General features: G+C 40.5%; 1 protein-coding gene across 3 annotated transcripts in view; it reads right to left on the bottom strand.

The window, feature by feature from the left end:
* Positions 1–1,420: 1,420 nt before the first annotated feature.
* The window catches only part of LOC310892171 (LIM and senescent cell antigen-like-containing domain protein 1), a 24,295-nt gene continuing 8,981 nt past the window's right edge, over positions 1,421–16,734 (bottom strand). The window contains exons 1-9 of one of the 3 annotated variants that reach the window (XM_083819574.1): positions 14,473–16,734; positions 13,335–13,401; positions 10,560–10,680; positions 9,563–9,712; positions 8,361–8,511; positions 7,523–7,615; positions 6,047–6,095; positions 3,759–3,834; positions 1,421–2,929 (exon numbers count right to left, since the gene is read on the bottom strand). The exon at positions 14,473–16,734 is cut by the window's right edge and continues 256 nt beyond it. In XM_083819574.1, coding sequence (XP_083675700.1) covers positions 2,815–2,929; positions 3,759–3,834; positions 6,047–6,095; positions 7,523–7,615; positions 8,361–8,511; positions 9,563–9,712; positions 10,560–10,680; positions 13,335–13,401; positions 14,473–14,493 — 843 coding nt within the window. In that variant the 5' untranslated portion in view covers positions 14,494–16,734 and the 3' untranslated portion in view covers positions 1,421–2,814. Of the gene's footprint in view, positions 2,930–3,758; positions 3,835–6,046; positions 6,096–7,522; positions 7,616–8,360; positions 8,512–9,562; positions 9,713–10,559; positions 10,681–13,334; positions 13,827–14,472 lie in introns of those variants that run through there. The other 2 variants (XM_083819575.1, XM_083819573.1) reach the window with 2 other exon arrangements.

Genomic DNA, 16,734 nt, shown 5'->3' with positions numbered 1-16,734 from the left:
GGGGTCAAGGTTCAAAAAAACAGTAATAAACTCAGCCTCTTTAAAGAAAGCACGTCCAGCTATGTGAAATATTTATAATACTGACAGACCAGGAAGTAAGCTTCAGCACTAGACCTGTAATTGTCCAGGTTAATTGTCTAATTGCTAGCTCCCTCCCTGTTTTGCACTGCTTTTAATAATGCTCTTGATGACAAAATCCATGGGTATTATTTCAATGATAGTTCACTCCAAAGACAGCTCCCAAGGGAGCAGTGTGAATTTGGGCAACCCTCCACTGGAGAGAGGGCTCCAATAATAAGAATAGAAGAAAAAAAAAAAAAACACCTGGAGGGTGATTAAACACTGTGACATACTGCCTACAGAGGCTTGTGAGATCTTCCTTGGAGATACTCAAAACTTGGCTGGGTAAGACTTTCGGTGTTGGTGCAGCTTTTAAGTTAGACCTGCTTTGAGCAGAGGTTTGGACTACCTGGCCTCTAGCGGCCCCATCCTTCAGAAATATTTCTGTGACGCAGCAGGCTTTGAACCCCTGAACCCTTGCATGCTCTTAGTGCTACACAGTGGGGTCTGAAACACATACACTGGTGTTAATGACACAGAGGCCACGACCTTGGTGCTACTGCACCAGAGCGCAGTCTTCATGATCAAGAACTTGGAAACAGCAAAAAACATTGACTTCAGGTCACAGGGTTACCGCAGAGCCTGCAGGAGGCGCAAACGAGGCTGCCGTGTGCTGGGTGGATATAACCACGCAAGGCAGGCCATGCCTCTCGGGGTCAGGGACTGTTTCCACCCCACTCTTTGAGCAGTAGGGCTGTGCATGCTCTCAGTGGAGCGTGAGAAAACTAGAAGAACTGAATTACAATTTAAAGGACGTATTGCTGAGAGTGGTCTCCTGGATCCATTGCATAGTCCAAAATCCCAACGGTGTTATCAGGCTAGTTATATAAACTTTTTTTTTGGGGGGGGAGAGGACTTCTTGTCATGAACACAATAAGGACTGCATTCAGCTACTGAACTGTTACTGTACTGAATAAATATATACAATAATAACAATAAAAAATACCTTACCTAGCACTAAACTGTAGGTTTGAGGTGAAAGCCGCATTACATTGAAAACAGGAGAGAAAAATGTGGTAGGAAGGTATGCATTTTAAACTCAGACAAGGTATTTTCTTTAGGAAAACCTAGTGACTGTGCCGATTCAGAAAACAGCCAGAAGAACCAAGTTGTTCGTTATGAAACAAACTGCAGTTTCTTTCTTAAACCTAAAAACTAAAGTGCATACGTAGGTTAGGCGTATGTCTCCTTTAAATCAGGATAAGGAAGTATTTACATAGTCACAGGTAGAAGCATAGGGAAGAAAGGCTGCCTCGCCGCTTTTCCACCCATCTCAAACACTCATTTAAGAGACGTGATACAAGTTTTAATAACATAGCCTTTATTGATGACACTGGAAAGATGTTTTGAAGCAACTAGTTTTCCATAAACAGGAAAGGAAATTTTGCTTGCTATGATGCAATTACACAAAATCCGTGTAAGTCACTAGTGTGAAAAAGAAAAAAAAAACACGTGTACTTGATAACACAGTACCATCAAGAATTCCTAAGTAACTGTATTTTCAATAGAAAAAGGAAAAATATAACAGGTGTGCATGAATAGAAGTCAACGGTATAAAACAATCAGGTGTATGTTATAAGGAATTCTGATGCCTTGTGAGCTCAGTTCTTGAGGATGACTAAAGAAATAGATCCTAGCAGGATCAAACCACATATATTTACACTCACAGTGTAAAAGTAATATTGCCAGTTAATTGAAATATGCATTTCCATTACTGTTGTAGAAGTTAAAGAAGCCAAGAAGCTAAATTTAAACCTCAGGTGTTCACATTTGTAACAAAATTCCTCTTGCATCCTGAATAATTAAGGCAAAGTATGTTATCTTTTGAAAATACCTTGTATATAGTTTCTGCATAAAAATATGAAATAAAAATAAAACTATATATATATATTTAATGGAACACTGTTATGTATGGTCCAGCAGAATAAGGCACAAAAAGTAAATACAATGCAAAAGCATATATAAAAGTTAATGTGTTACTCTGAATGGAATATAGCAAAATTCAAGTAGTTCTGAGTATGCTCATTTCTTGCAGTAGGAATATAGACTTCATATAGATATTTCATGCTAAGTCTGATGTACAAAGATTCATCATGTAAGCACAAACTATCAGAAGCAGGTCATTTGTACAGTGACTGTATTTAGAAACACGATACTTTTCAAATCATCTGAAACCAGGCTCCTTAATGAGACTATTTGACCTGAAATCTAGGCATGTTTTTTTTCCACGAAGTGAGGTATGTTTGGTTTCTTGCCCTAGACACTTAAAGTTTTATCCTCATGCTTAATTTGCACATCGATACTTTCAGTAATATAAATGACACTACGTGTCCGTAACGTTGGACACATTTGCAAAGTGTGTCTTTGCAGGTATTCACAAGAGTATTTTCTATCTAAAATTCCACAGAGATTACTGTGCACAATGGTGCACTTGTACCAGTTCAACTGCATTATCAGGGTCAGAAACCTTTCAGGTGAGTTGATATTTAATTTAGTCTGTAAGTGTGGCCTATTTATCAACAAATAAGTATACATGTACATGTATAGAGAATGGAAAATTTCAAAATATCTCGATTTGATTGAAAGGCATGCATCACAATCTGTTCTCTGATTGCAGCCTCAAAGTCCCCCCCCCCCCCCCCACGAGTAATACGTATAACATTTTCATAAAGAACAGGGAGAGCAGATAAGTCTTCACTTCCTTCCCAAAGTTTCAGCTAGTTTCTTCAGTCTTTTCTTCAGCTCTAGAGGAAACTTTTCATAGCACTTTTTGCAGACAGGCTTCATATCAAATTCAACAAATTTATTCCTAAAATGACAAGGCAAAGAAAAAAAAAGTCCCATTTTTAATGGCAAGGATATTGAAAAAAGTAAGTATCATAGCATATGTGCACAGACAAAAAAATACAGCTCCAATTTATACATGTCTATGAAGTTACTGCCACAAGGTTATATACATTGTAGACAGTAATTACAGTACTGCATGCGAGTTATGCAGTCTTCTCCCAAGTGTCCATATTTATTAGCTGTGTCACTTAAAAGGCCTTTCAAATCTCATTGCAGAGCAAGGCAGACTAAACATAAGATAATGAAATAACATTATTCTGAGTTTGCAGTTGTGTGAAAAATATTTTGGTTTTGATTGCCATGAATGCATGCAAAAATTTTAAATAAAAGCACCCTTAGCACTAACCAAAGAAGAAAGGAGCAGAGGTGGTGGTGAGAAGGAAAAAAAGTTTACAGACAGATTGGCTTTTTCTTTTTCTGCTTCTCTTTATCCTTCGCTTCACGTTCCCGTTTGGCAAGGCGTCGCTTAAATTCATCTGGCATTTTCTCATAACAATGTTTGCAGACAGGTTTTAGATCAATTTCGACAAACTTATCCCTTTAGAGTTAAACAGAAAAAATAAAGGGACAGAAAAGGAGGAGAGTTAAGAAGACTTAACTGAAGGAAGAACTGAACAGACAGCTGAAAAAGATGTAGATTAGTAAATAGAGCAAGAGGAAGAAACAGGCGCAATTTTCTCAGTGCTGATTGTATGGTTTTTGTACCGTAACAGTTAAACTACAGCAACATTTCCACTGTAAAGATAACCACCGATCCATTTTGAAGGCATCACACCTATCAATAAACTTACTTGAGTGTTAACTTAGTGTTGCAGGTTGAACAAGCGAAACAGTTCACACACCATGCCTTATTCAGAGCAGACACAACTAGAGCAAGTGAAAAGAAAAAGGAAATCATTAGCATTACAAAAAATATACATATAAAGAAAAAGCTGTAATGTTCACGAGACATGAAGAACAATCATTTGATTCTTATATCAAGTATTGAGGACCATAACAATAACATGGCAAGACTAGGAAGGCACATAGGTACATGTGAATGCTGTGCAGTGGGACCATGAAGTGTTGATAAAGCTGTCTCTGAGGGTACATACAATGCTATGGTCACCAGCAAGACCATTTTAACAAATTTCTGACTCGCGTTGCTTGCTTCTACCTCATCTCATAGCATGCTGACCTCAGGCAACTGTTTTATGAGGCCATGTTTCAAACATGACCAGGAGACTTTTTCAGCTGAAAAGCAATCCAGCAAAAGGGTGTTTATGTTTTTATTCTGTTTCATTCCCCAGACCCTGCTCAGACCGCAGTGCCATCAACTATAGCACTTGCCTGGCTGAAGAAACTAACTTGAAGCTAGGAATCAGGACACTGCTGGTAAATCAGAGGTACCAAAGTGAAAAAAAGTTATGGACTAACGAGATAAATCACTTTATCATGATAAACATGAATATATTTTTACTCTTTGTTTTGGAGAGAAAGCTTTTTCTCTTTGTTCTTTATCTCTCTTTTCTGTTCCTCCTCTCTTTCACAGTATACCTTCCCAATGTTCCTTGCCAAAACTTGCTTCTCTTTTTAACCAAATGTAGAGGATCCAGGGCAATGCAATGCTTTTCTCCTAAAATGCAACATTTTGTCAGCAGCAAACAGAACCAGCACATTGTCATGCAAAACTTTTTTTTCCTACACTATTGGGCCAAGCACATCCACAGAAGCATACAGTTATTCACCCGCTTGCCAAAATAATACTAAGCAGATGAAAGTCTTCGCTTATAAGCAACCTCTCCAATACAGTCATAGACACTCTCTTGAAAAACTGTTGCCACAGATGTCTGTTTCACCAGAGAGAGAGAAAATAAAGTACTGGATACTCATCATTTGTGACAGCAGTGTCAAATTTCTGTGCAGGAGTGAAAGAAGAAATGTAGAATAATTGAAGACACACCATGAAAATAAAGAAATGACGACATTTCAATCTGTTCAGTTCAGTGGCTGACACATACAATATGGGAGTCAGATTACACGATGTAACGTAAGAAACACACAGAGATGTGGTGATCAGGCAAGGCTGAGTTATTCATTCGCTTCAAGCCCCAGTTCTCTTCATTCAGGATTTCAGCGAAGGGGAAGATACAGCTTCCTCCAAAGCCTTCTGGATTGTTGTTCTGCAGGTACAGTCCAGTCCCAAAAATGTGGGGAAAGCACATTCCCAGAATGTGGGTCTCACCCTATATTTACATGACTATGAACTACCTTATGGCTCCTTTTAAAAGCTAGAGGCTTCCGCCCACTTTGCTAATAGCTTTGGTTTAGGTGAGGCTAACATTGGTATTACAGTGTTTACTTCAGGCAGGTGTAACCAGGAACAAAGTAATGTGGCATTATTGCAGGTAGAATGATTTGCCTTTGGACAACCAGCTATGATAAAATGCCAAAAAGCATCCAAAATAATCCCTCCCCCTGCCCCCCAAAATTAAAGCACTCATTTCCGCTTATGCCTTCACAGGACAGATCTTTACAATTCCTTCCTGGTTTTGTGAAATTATCATCAGCCTAGATTTTCAAAAGACAGGTGCCTGAGATAGATAGGCAAATACCTCCAGGAAGTGGATTGAAATAATGAAAGTTAGGCACTTAAAAAAAACCATTAGAAAGCCCACCTAAATCTTTAAATATCTAAATTCTTTTTCAAATCCGGATCATGATCCCTAAATTCATTTGAGAAGATGCCAATGTAGTCATTCTCACAGTTGCATGTGTTCATTTTTAAGGTAGGTGGGGCAGGAAGCCACCAGTGCATCTCCCAGCATCCCTGGCCTTTCCTTGTTACTAAAGGGTTTCCAGCTGACCACAGCTCTCTTTAGACGCTGGGTGATCTTCCACTATCACAAAACATTCACTACAAGGTCTTCCTACTATTTGGCCTCTGACTAATCAGATCTATCCTAATTTCTGATCAAGATAATGGCCTGTTTTGGTTTAATGAGAACAGCCAGGGATTCAACAACGGCCTTACTTCTGCTGTTAAGAAAGAACTTCCATCAAAATGTAACGTTAAGAAAACAGTCAGAAAAGTGCTTACCATCTCCTTCAATCACACGATTGCAATGGAAACAAACATCACCGAACAGCTGAAGAGGAAGGAGAAGTAATGAATTTTTAATTGAATGATTTTATCAAGAGTAGCTTCTCAAAATAACAAAACACTCTATTTTGGCTGATGGGCACAGTAGCTTTACTGTTTATTTCAGTAAAAAAAAAGAGAAAATTAGCAGGTCTGCTTTTGTTTTCCAATTAAGTTTTGCATCATCTTATCAGAAAAAGTCTCTGTAATGTTGAAGATGAAAACATCTGTTTACATCTGCTTGACACTCTAAAAATGTTGTGTTGTTTTGTTTTACTATTTCTCTAATCCTGAACATTTAAAATACAGCAAAGTCACATACAGATCTTTAGTAATCATCCAATTTAATATTTGGACTTAAAAGCAAGACTAGAACAACATGCTACTTTTTCTGGCAAAAGCTGTAAGGAAATGCTATGCTTAATTTATTTTTCTTAAAATCAATCAATCAATAAATAAAAGGCCAGAAATCCTTCATTCCATTTCCATACTTAACATCTGTCCACAATGTAACTATCTATGAATGGTTTTGTATGCCCAAAATTTCATGTATTTTTTTTCTAACTGTAGGAGCTGATGTAGCGAATGACATTCCTTCAACATACAACTCTTGCCTGGTGTACGTTCTTGCCCTGTCATGGATGCAGCTATTTCTACTAATGTCACGGCATTTATTGCCTACAAGTGTGCCAGCAACATTTCAATCATCTGCCCTTCATCGCTGACAAATTAAGAATCCATCTGTAATTAGCAGATGCCTTACAACTCCCAGAGATAATGCCTACTTCAGCCAAGCAAAGGTGTGTACGTGACACCTTGTGGTTGGCTTCCAAATAATAATGGTTTATACCTTACAGTGCTGCACTGCACAATTAAGGGCGTCTGCAGGGAACTGTATATAGCTCTTATTTAAATGCAAGTGGTCACTAGGTGGTGTCCTCTGACAAATTAAGTCTTTGTAGTCTTAGGCAGCTGAACGAATGAGCTGGGTGATGCTGTGTATCCTAACATAGGATCATCTTAGAGTAGCAGAAAAAAAACACGCTACTCACAAAGGCTTCGTGTCAAACCACAGCTCCTGAATGGCAAATCTTCTTATATTTCTTGGGAAAGATTCGGTGTTATTAGCTGCTCTCATCTCGCAGATATGCAAAAGCTTGAAACAGCTCTACATAAGCGCCACTAAGCTTGAAGAACAACTCGATACTGATTAGCCCATCTAGTCTTTGTGAAATCCCTGCAGTTATGTTTTTCAATGCCAGATTTATAATTAGAGAAACCGATATAAATTAACTGCAACAGAACATCTGCTAATTAGCTTTATAACCACAGGTGATTATGAGAAATCAGAAGAATATCTATGGTCTTCCATCTCCTTTAATAAAATCAATACATGAGTTTAACAACACAATTTCTAAAAATATGCAACCTTACCTGATTGTAGTGGGTTTCACAATATGCCAGGCCTTTTCTCTCATAATGACGATGACCCAGGAATGGCTTTTCACATTTCGCACAAACAAAATGCTATGAAGAAAATTATATACATTTTTGGATTACTTGGAAGTAACTGTATTTTTTCTGGAAAGCAAATCAAACAATGTGAATGTCACGTCTACTGAGCCACTGATTCTCTTGAAAAGGAGAATTAAAACTTGTCTTCAACATTTCAATCCAAAAGTTACAAAAAAAGGAAGCAAAGTGATGTGTTATCAACGAACAGAATGAAGAGAGATTAAATAATAAGCACCATCATTACACTCTTGTGAAGAAAGCTCTTGCTGGAGGAGATTTTCTAAACAAAAGGAATAGACCACTTATCTTCCTAATTTAAAACGAAGATATGGAACTAAGTCTTGTACATGCCCTTGAAATATGAAACCCTCCCATGAAGTGCTTTACCTGTAGCAGGTTAACTGTGAAAGACTTAAGAATATTATGGTGCCCAGTAATATTACAGTTATCACAGAACTTTACTGCCTTTCCATATATCCCGCTCTTCACTTTGTGAAATTTTCTTCTATAAGGGCCTGGCAGTGCTTCCTCTGATTAATGATTTTAGCTTCACAGTCAAAGGTCTCTGCAAGGTTGGAAATTACTCTCATTTCACAGTGAAAGACCAGACATGAGAAGGTTGAAAATAGGATTAGGAGAATGTATATACTCATTATTCCTGCATACTTTTCTAATCCTTTCATGTAGACTGATCAGCAATATTCCAGGTATGTTAATATTTACATTTGTGAAAGACAATGTATCAGCTATTGTTTACCTCCACATGCCACTGTTTGCCCATAGCATTCACCACTCGTCCTTCAATTGGTCTTCTACATGCTCCACAGATGGGGACACCCATTTTGTCATGGCAGGGTAAACAATATAATTCTCCCTTCAACTCACGAGCATCAGCAGTAAGCTCCTTCCTGTTCAAAAGTTAATTAATTGAGAGCATGAATAAAGGAACTGAATGATTTCAACTCTTGAGAGTTTCTGGAGATAATCTAATTTTTAGCATTTGTTTTAGAAATTGGATTTATACTACAATAATGGATCTAGCAGCATCAAATATGGCAATTCATTTTTTTTTTTTTTTGAAACAAGACTGATTCCATAGTAAACTGAGAAAACCCTGCTAAGTACAATGCATTAAGTCTCTCTGAAAATAGCTACTGAGCTGTTTTCAAACGTGTTTGAAAGCTGTAGTCATGCTTGGCTTCTATTCTGGTCCTCTTATCACCTGTTTATTTTAGCTTTACATAAACTGAAAGGAAAATGCAATTCTTTACATTTTCCCTGTGGTATAAAACATCAGAGAAAGAAAAATATGAGCTGACACTGGCACTGACGCAATACTACAGGTTGATTTTCAAATCAGCCTTTGCTACAGCACTGAAACGATAGCTTCCTTTGTACCAAAAATAAACAACTAATAATGTGTGCTATATCCTACAATGTCCCCTGATCTGTGCATCTGGGGAGGATGTAGAAACATGAAGCTATGTAGACTACAGTTGCAGAAGCTGATAAAATGAGGTAAGGGAAAGCTTCTAAGAAAATGTCTTTAAAAGGAAAGAACAAAATTTTTCATGCAACTCAGCTAAAAAGAAATAACATGGGCAAGATAGTAACTCAAGCAGCTAAGGAGGATCACTTTCCTACCCTTTGTTGCAGAAAAAGAAGCTATCAATCATTTTGCTGCTACAAAACCATTTACCTGTGCCCAGACTTCGTATTTCCTAAGAAAATGCTGCAGATTACAATCTTTCATTACTGCCTAACATATCAGCTGTTGTTTGAACTAAATATCTAACTCCACCGTCCCAAAAGCGATAACCAGACACACATCTGGCTACAATGCAACCCAAAGCTCTCCCTTTTGACTGTTTAACAGTACTGGATTTCACTTTAAAATGTAAACGGAAGAAGCAAATAAAAACAGCATTTTCTTGTCTTCCTTTGCAGAACTCAAGTTACCCGCAGTTTGCACAGTTGAAGTGATCAGGGTGATAAGGATCATTTTTGAATATGAGAGGCTGTTCGTCAATAATGGCATGACACTTCTGGCAAATGTACTTTCCCAAGCCTCTGGCCTTTTCCCTGTTATGGCAAGGACGGCAGAGATGTCTGAAACAACATAAAAAACATAGGTAAGTACCAGCACCAGTTAGTACCGTGAAAAATATAAATCAAACATCTATTAGAACTTCATTTCAATCAGCCTTTTTTGGAAGAAAAAGTCTTTAAAACAATTTCTTTGGTAGGTAAACCAAGTGCAGAAGAAGGAGGGCTATCACTGTATTTCCAATCACCACAGAACTATCATTTCTTCAACTTGTTTGAATTTAAGCTGTGTCAAAACACAGAAAACAATGTTCACTACAGATTCTCACTGCTGAATATTTTACTCTCAAACTCTTAAAAATTTAGCTTGGAAGCTGGATGGCCACACAGGTCCTAATTCTATAAAAACAACCATGTATGTCATATTAAACTTATGAAGTCCATGGCCATATAATCCACTTGCAAAACATCCTTGTGATCACAGCTGGTAAAAAAGTGAAGGATCCCGATGAGCTGAAAACATTTATTAATGAATAAGGTGCTGAACTGGACCCAAATTGGAAGCCAATGTTGGAAAAACAAAAATTGATTTAAAAAAATACAATACTTCTACATCTGAATGTTGTCTCTCTGATCAGAATGTACCCTACCAATCCTGAAATGTCACCGGGTACAGATGAGACCTGGTGTTGACAAGTAATCTGGTGTTGAGGTAGATAAATGGTTAAGATTTTATGTGCATATTTTAAGCTATTCATTCTTAATTTTGTGATGCACCCTTAGACCTTTTTCTCATAAAAGCCACTTCAGTTACTCCATCTCAACTGGAAAGTTTTAAGGGCCATAACTTCTAAGTCCCACCTCTCATTTCATTTTATTCATGAGCAGTAACAGAAGGATGAAGACCTACCTCCCAGCATTCTTGACAAATCCAATATCTGCCAATACTTGTTGGCAGATGTCACAGCAGAAGCATTCTGGATGCCAACTATTGTTGATAGCCTTAATAACACGACCAATAATGAACTCACCTGTAAGAAACACAATGACAAGAATTTACAATACCACGCTAGACAAAGTTAAAAGAAACCCACAAGTGAATCACTACAATTGCATCATCATCCTCTCCTCATATACTGCCCACCTCCCCCCAAATCTGGTAGAATATATTAATAATTTCAGTGTTGCAGTTCTGGTTCTAAACTCTGTAATTTGGGTTGTTTTTGTTTGCTTTTTTTTTTTTTTTGTGCTGTGGGTCAGAAGCAGATGTCCTTGCTGATGGACAACCTTCTGTTCTTTATATATAAGCCTTTTTCCACCTTCTCTCTGCAATTATCCTTTTCCAGTCCTTTATCTGTTTTTTTTCTCATCTGATCTCAAACTCTTGCAAAATATACAGAGTTCTTTATATAATATGGCATTCTTGTCTCCTTATCATCTTTGCCTTTCTCCTCTTATAGAAGAGGACAATTTTAAATTGTCATTTACACAGTAGTGGCTTCTACTCCACTAGGTCTGTAATCTAGCCTTGAAGGGGCTCTATACTCTAAGCACAACCGAACTGAGCTTGGGTGGCGTTGGACCTACTGGAAAAAACAGAAAAGAAAAAAAAAAAACAACAACAACTATGAAGTCAAAGTGCAAAGATGCAGTGGGAGAATGCACTTACTAAACAGTAAATCCAACACACACAACAACTTCTAACCTACCACAAGGAGTCCTGTCCTGCAAGGCATTGAAAAAGTGTTAAAATTACCGTTGTGCATGCACTGTGTGACTCCACTGCACAGGCAGTGGAGCCATGTCCACCACACACGGGACACGTGTTTAGTTGTTCCCTACATGGACGTTGTAGCCAAGGCCCCTGAGCAGTGCCCCAGAGCACTCTGCCTAAAACGTGCTGGGAGCTCAGCTTCCTGGTGCTGAGGAAGGCTGAATCGTGGCTCCAAAGAGCCTACAAATCAAACAGCTGTCAAAGAGGAGCGATCCATCAGATAACAGATGTGGATGAAAGGAAGTCTAGCATGCAACTCTGTGGCATTCCCATGAAGTCATAGCTTTTCAAGAATAAAACCTGATGGACTCTAAAAACGTCAGGAAAGCTTGAGGCATCACTGCTGACAACAGCCCTGTTGATTTTGGCCACCCTTAGTAAATCCAAACACTGGAAAAGCCCAGTTTCAGTTAGGACCCATAAGGCGCTGTAGGTAAGAGAGCAGAGTGACCTGGGAGGCAGCCCAGCCAGCCAGTCACACCCTCCAGCAAAGTCACTTACTTTTAACCCATCTGTCAGAACAAGTCAGTCCGTAAAACTGATGAGCTTTTAACAGAGCCGGTGCTATGAGGAGCCAGGGTAGGAGCAGCTGAAGCTGTTTTAGATGTGGAGCTGGGCAGGAGAAACCCTGGAGATACATGGTGTAGCTCCTCCATACCCCTCTGCCTGGGACCAGAACAGCTTCTGGTATCCTGCAAAAGGCTCCTGGGTGCTGAAGAGGTAAAGCCTCCTCTGCCCAGCCCACCAAAGGCGAGTAACAGTGCTAACAGAGAGGAGCCGTGTGTGAACAATGCTGGCGTGCAGGAAGAGCAGCACTTTCTGTTTGAAGAGGTTAGAGAGGAGGGTTTGCGAAAATCCTTTGCAGGCCAGAAGCAGGGATGCAGACGGGGAAGCCCTGGCACAGAGGAGCAGGAAGGGGACAAAGGAAGGGGGCTGCAGAGTGACTGGAGGAATACAACAGGTCCTCATGCTTGGGAAGTGACTGGCCTGCCTGCAGACGGAATGAAGTGAGACACTTTCTGGTTTGCCGCATACTTCAGGTTTGCTCAGATATCACCATTAAGCCCCTTCTTCCTCTTCCCTTTCCCCTCCTTGTTCAAATCTGCAGCTTTAAATTCAAAGCTCCAGAACATCTGCTTCCCCCTTTCCCAGCACCCAGCCCCTCCCTCTGCACAAGGGAAAGGCCTTACTAAGATAAGCAGAAGTTGTAGCGGCTTGCCAAGGCACCGCGGAAAAACAAGAGCTTCCCGACCAGCTCAAGCAATGGTACAGTAATGACTTCTCAGCCCTGCCCAAGCAAATGTGTCACACACAGAGAACACAGAGGGTAAAAAACCTGGCAATTGATTACAGCGTAGCAGATACGCAAGCATTTACATCATCAGACAAATTGACAAAAGGCAGCCTTCAGCGTTACACAGGTTAGACATCAGATGCTGAAGGAATTTGTTTCAGAAATATGAAAGGGGACCAGCTGACTCATCAGCTGATGGTAAGAGTAGATGATGAAGACTGTCCCTGCTTCCATGGAGGAGGACAACACGGATGGGTTATAACTGTCAAAAGGGATGACAGACTCGCTGGAGGGTTTCAGCTGCATGAGAAGGGCTGAATATAAGCACATGCATGTAGGTACAGATAACCATGAAATGGTCTGTTCATTGGGTCACTGGACCAACAGCTTAGCTGTTCACTCAAATAACGCAAACCTTTTTTAAAAAACCTACTGATTGATGACCTGTAGGAAAAGCAGCTCCCCAGGTTCTCTGAAGCCTAGTTCATGCTGGAAGTTCAGATGTGTGGGGCCACCTCCCAGAGGAGATACAGAAGGGTTGCACATCTTCCCCCAGCAATACGCTGACTTCCCATTTGTGATCAGTGGGAAGCACTTTGCCTCAACGTAAAACTTACCACACTGATGGCAGCAAGGGGCGAAAAGCATTTGAAAATCATGTTCACAGTACTTCCTCCCTTCAAACTGCAAATGGAAAACAAGCCGAGAGTTAGAGGGATTAGGAGCATGCCCTTGACATAAATACTGTAACATACCAGGATGTTTCCAGATGCAACTGGGTAGCAGAAGATGAGGAGTTGCACAAAAAAACAAACCTGACCATCTGCTAGAGAAACGGGCACCAAATTCACCCACCTTAAGTCAGCTACTAGTCAGCACATGGCATTAATAAAACACTAATCCTTTAATACTGTTTAGAGCATGTGGCATTTTTCTGTCACCCCTTTACCTCACAACAGATGCCTGAATTTTGACAGACTGACAACAATCTGATGCAACCGATAGGATTCTGGGCAGGAAATTAGCTTTCGAAAACCTTTCCTGGGGGGAAGCATTTTCTCTGAACCCATTTGATCCCTTCCCCACTCTGCATTTCCTGTAAGAATGGCCCAGCACACTGGAGGAAGTAAGTCTGGGGGGAGGAAGAACCCCCAGGGACAGAAATCCTCACCTTCAGACATTTATGGAGCAGTACAGCCAAACATACAGAGAAATAATGCTTTTCCTTCACAATGGTTGTTTGAGGGAATTTTAAGAAACAAAACTCTCTAAATTGACTAGATGAAATTGGGAGCTGATCTAAAGGGATTTGGAGCTGAATTTTTTCAAAGCTTAAAGAAGTTCAGTTGTAGTTCAAGCTCACAGAGAAAAAAACTATGGAAAAAAAATTCTACAGCACTGCATTAGCAACCTAACCAAGAAATATGTAAAAACATGTAGACGAGTATGTCCTGAAGTGAAGGGAAATGTTTAGATACCTTCAGGCACATCATTAGTAGACACAAATGCCAACTAGCATGTTAAAACCAGACAGACAATATTAGGTATGTTTGGATTTCAATGTCTCAGTTTAAAACACTGGAAAGAGGGATAGCAGGAAAACCCCAGTTCCTTCTTTGTACTGAGTCTAACACAAAACAAAGCAAATAGCATAAAATGCTACCCACAAATTAAGTTTTGGTGCATGGATAGCAAATACAGCAATAACCTTTTACACTATGAAATTTCAAGGATCAAATACGATATAGTAATTACTTGTGCAATATACAGAGCCATTGGCAGGGTTGTGATTTAATGAAATAGTCTAGAAGTCACTGGAAACTTGAGAGCAGAAACTTAATTCCTGTGCCCAACCTGAACTGCACCTACAAGGATCAGAAAGACATATGAGATATATACAGACTCTTCCAGAAGTCTATCCTAGCAATTTATCGAGGCTTTTTTCAATGTAATACTCTAAAACAGATGAACTTCTAATTGGAGTTTGTTGTTGTTGTAGTTGTTTTTAAATTGAGAGACAGGGGACTGACTAATGAAAATTAATGGAAATTATTGGTTAGTTCAGAATTGTGCTTGCTTCCTGCCAAATATAATCCTTTTTAAACTGAAGAAAAGCAGAAAGCTTCCAGCTTTGTGTAAACAGTTGGTACAATGGAAGATGCACGGGTCTGCTTGGATTTCAGAGCCACCACATGTTGATCTGGGCAGACCAAACAGGTTTGTGTTGGGCAGGTTGGTTACTATTCCGTGTTGTTTGTATTTTCAACCTTCTTGGCTCGTTTGTGCTGCATTTGTGGATGACCCAGCAGCTCCCCCCCTAGAGAAAGCCTTAAGCTTCCGTAACAAGTCCCACAGCATGTATTTTAAAAGCAAGGTCATTGAACTGGTGGAGGTCCATGGGTTAGTTGCATAGCTCTGCGTTTCATTTCAGAACATTTCACCACAACATTATCTCCAGCTGATCTCCGCATCTTTACTAACCTAGGACATGGGAAGACATGCCTAAAACCTGCTTCTTTAAAGACACTTCCTCTAAGGTAGTTTTTGGTAGAGCCCAATTTAAGAACACACTCCAGGTGCAAATGGAATAGAAATAAATCTGAGAAGCTCACTGCAGCTGCACTTTCCTTTTATCTCGCTATAGGTAGTTAGAAACTACTTAAAAAAATAAACAAAAACTAAAAGGAACTCTCCTCTCATTTAGGCCTCATAAAGCAAAAGTCATGCATCTTTCTATTTCAGTGATAATTACAATAACAAAGCAATACAGATTCCCCAATTATAGGAGTACTCTTGGGAGTCCTTCATTAGGATTTTGCTGTATTTCTTCCCCCGTGGGCTGCACCTCTCTAAACCCTTTCATCTCCCCGCCCCTCAGCACAGAGCAGGCTGGCCTTTTTCTGGAAGGGCATAGAAAGAGGCTCTTACTGCCCCAAAAGGGCTTTAAACAAACAGCTGCACTCCAGGTAGGCTTCATCTCTCCTGACTTCTGCTGTCTGAAGGTGAAGTGCCCGCGGTCCCCGGTGGGACAGACCTCTAGGGAAGGACAATTGCTGAACCCAGGAATAACACGGTCTTGAGAAAAAGCCACTGAGTAATTACAAGGCGAAGAGGGACAACCTGTCCCTCTGGGCACGGTGCCACCAAAGCTGCCCATGCAAGCAGGCTGTTCTGCTGTAAGTACAGGACCGCACGCTCTGCTGGGTTACAAAACTGCGTGGCAGCGGCTGTAGGGAACGCAGACTGCAGACGCGTCCTGCAGCGCAGCAGACCTACCTACACCTGCATTTCTTCCAGTGCAGCCCGACCAGTTCCACCCCACCACGGTGGAGCACCCAGCACGAAAGCTTATCACATGGCAGCGTTTGAGTGCAGATGTGATAAGCAGCTTAATGACTAACTGGGGGAACTCTGCAACGCTCGTGATAGGCAGGGGGAGAATATTTGACTTCCCGAAATCATTTCCAAGAAACACTGGCTTAGCTAAACGGGACACAGAACAAACACGAAGTGATGCAGGTCTACCAACAATGCCTGCATTTACCCACAGGGAACCTGCTCAGAAAAACACGTTGCCTGGCCACACCTCCACATGCATCTTGTTCAAGGGTGCATTAAACCAGTCGGAAGAAGATAACCTTTCTGCCCTTCTTCTCCAGTCACTGTTTCCTCACGGTGATACAGATCATCTCAGAGCACTGTCAGCCATCTCCGGAGCACTGGCAAACCTAAGCCCACCCTCTACCTGCTTCGGGCTGTTCCTGTTCCTCCCTCTCCCCCAAAATGCTGTCACCCATTACATTCCCGACTTGCACGCCTAAGTGCTACACCAACTCATGTGAAAGAAGAGCAAGCTCTGCCCTTGTCCCTCCTTCTCCCTAAGGAGCACCACCAGGAACCATGGCAGGGTTTCCACTGCCATCATCTCACTGACCTCTCAAGTGCTAGGTGAGAGCTATGCTGGCAACACAGGACAAGTGTGGACACCCTAAAGGGTGCAGAGACAGAGGAGAGGGC

The sequence above is a fragment of the Anser anser genome, assembly GCF_964211835.1.
Source record: "Anser anser genome assembly, chromosome: 1".
NCBI classification, from domain to species: domain Eukaryota; kingdom Metazoa; phylum Chordata; class Aves; order Anseriformes; family Anatidae; genus Anser; species Anser anser.
Note: the sequence above shows the minus strand (reverse complement) of the source record. Positions and strands in the feature narration are given on the sequence as shown.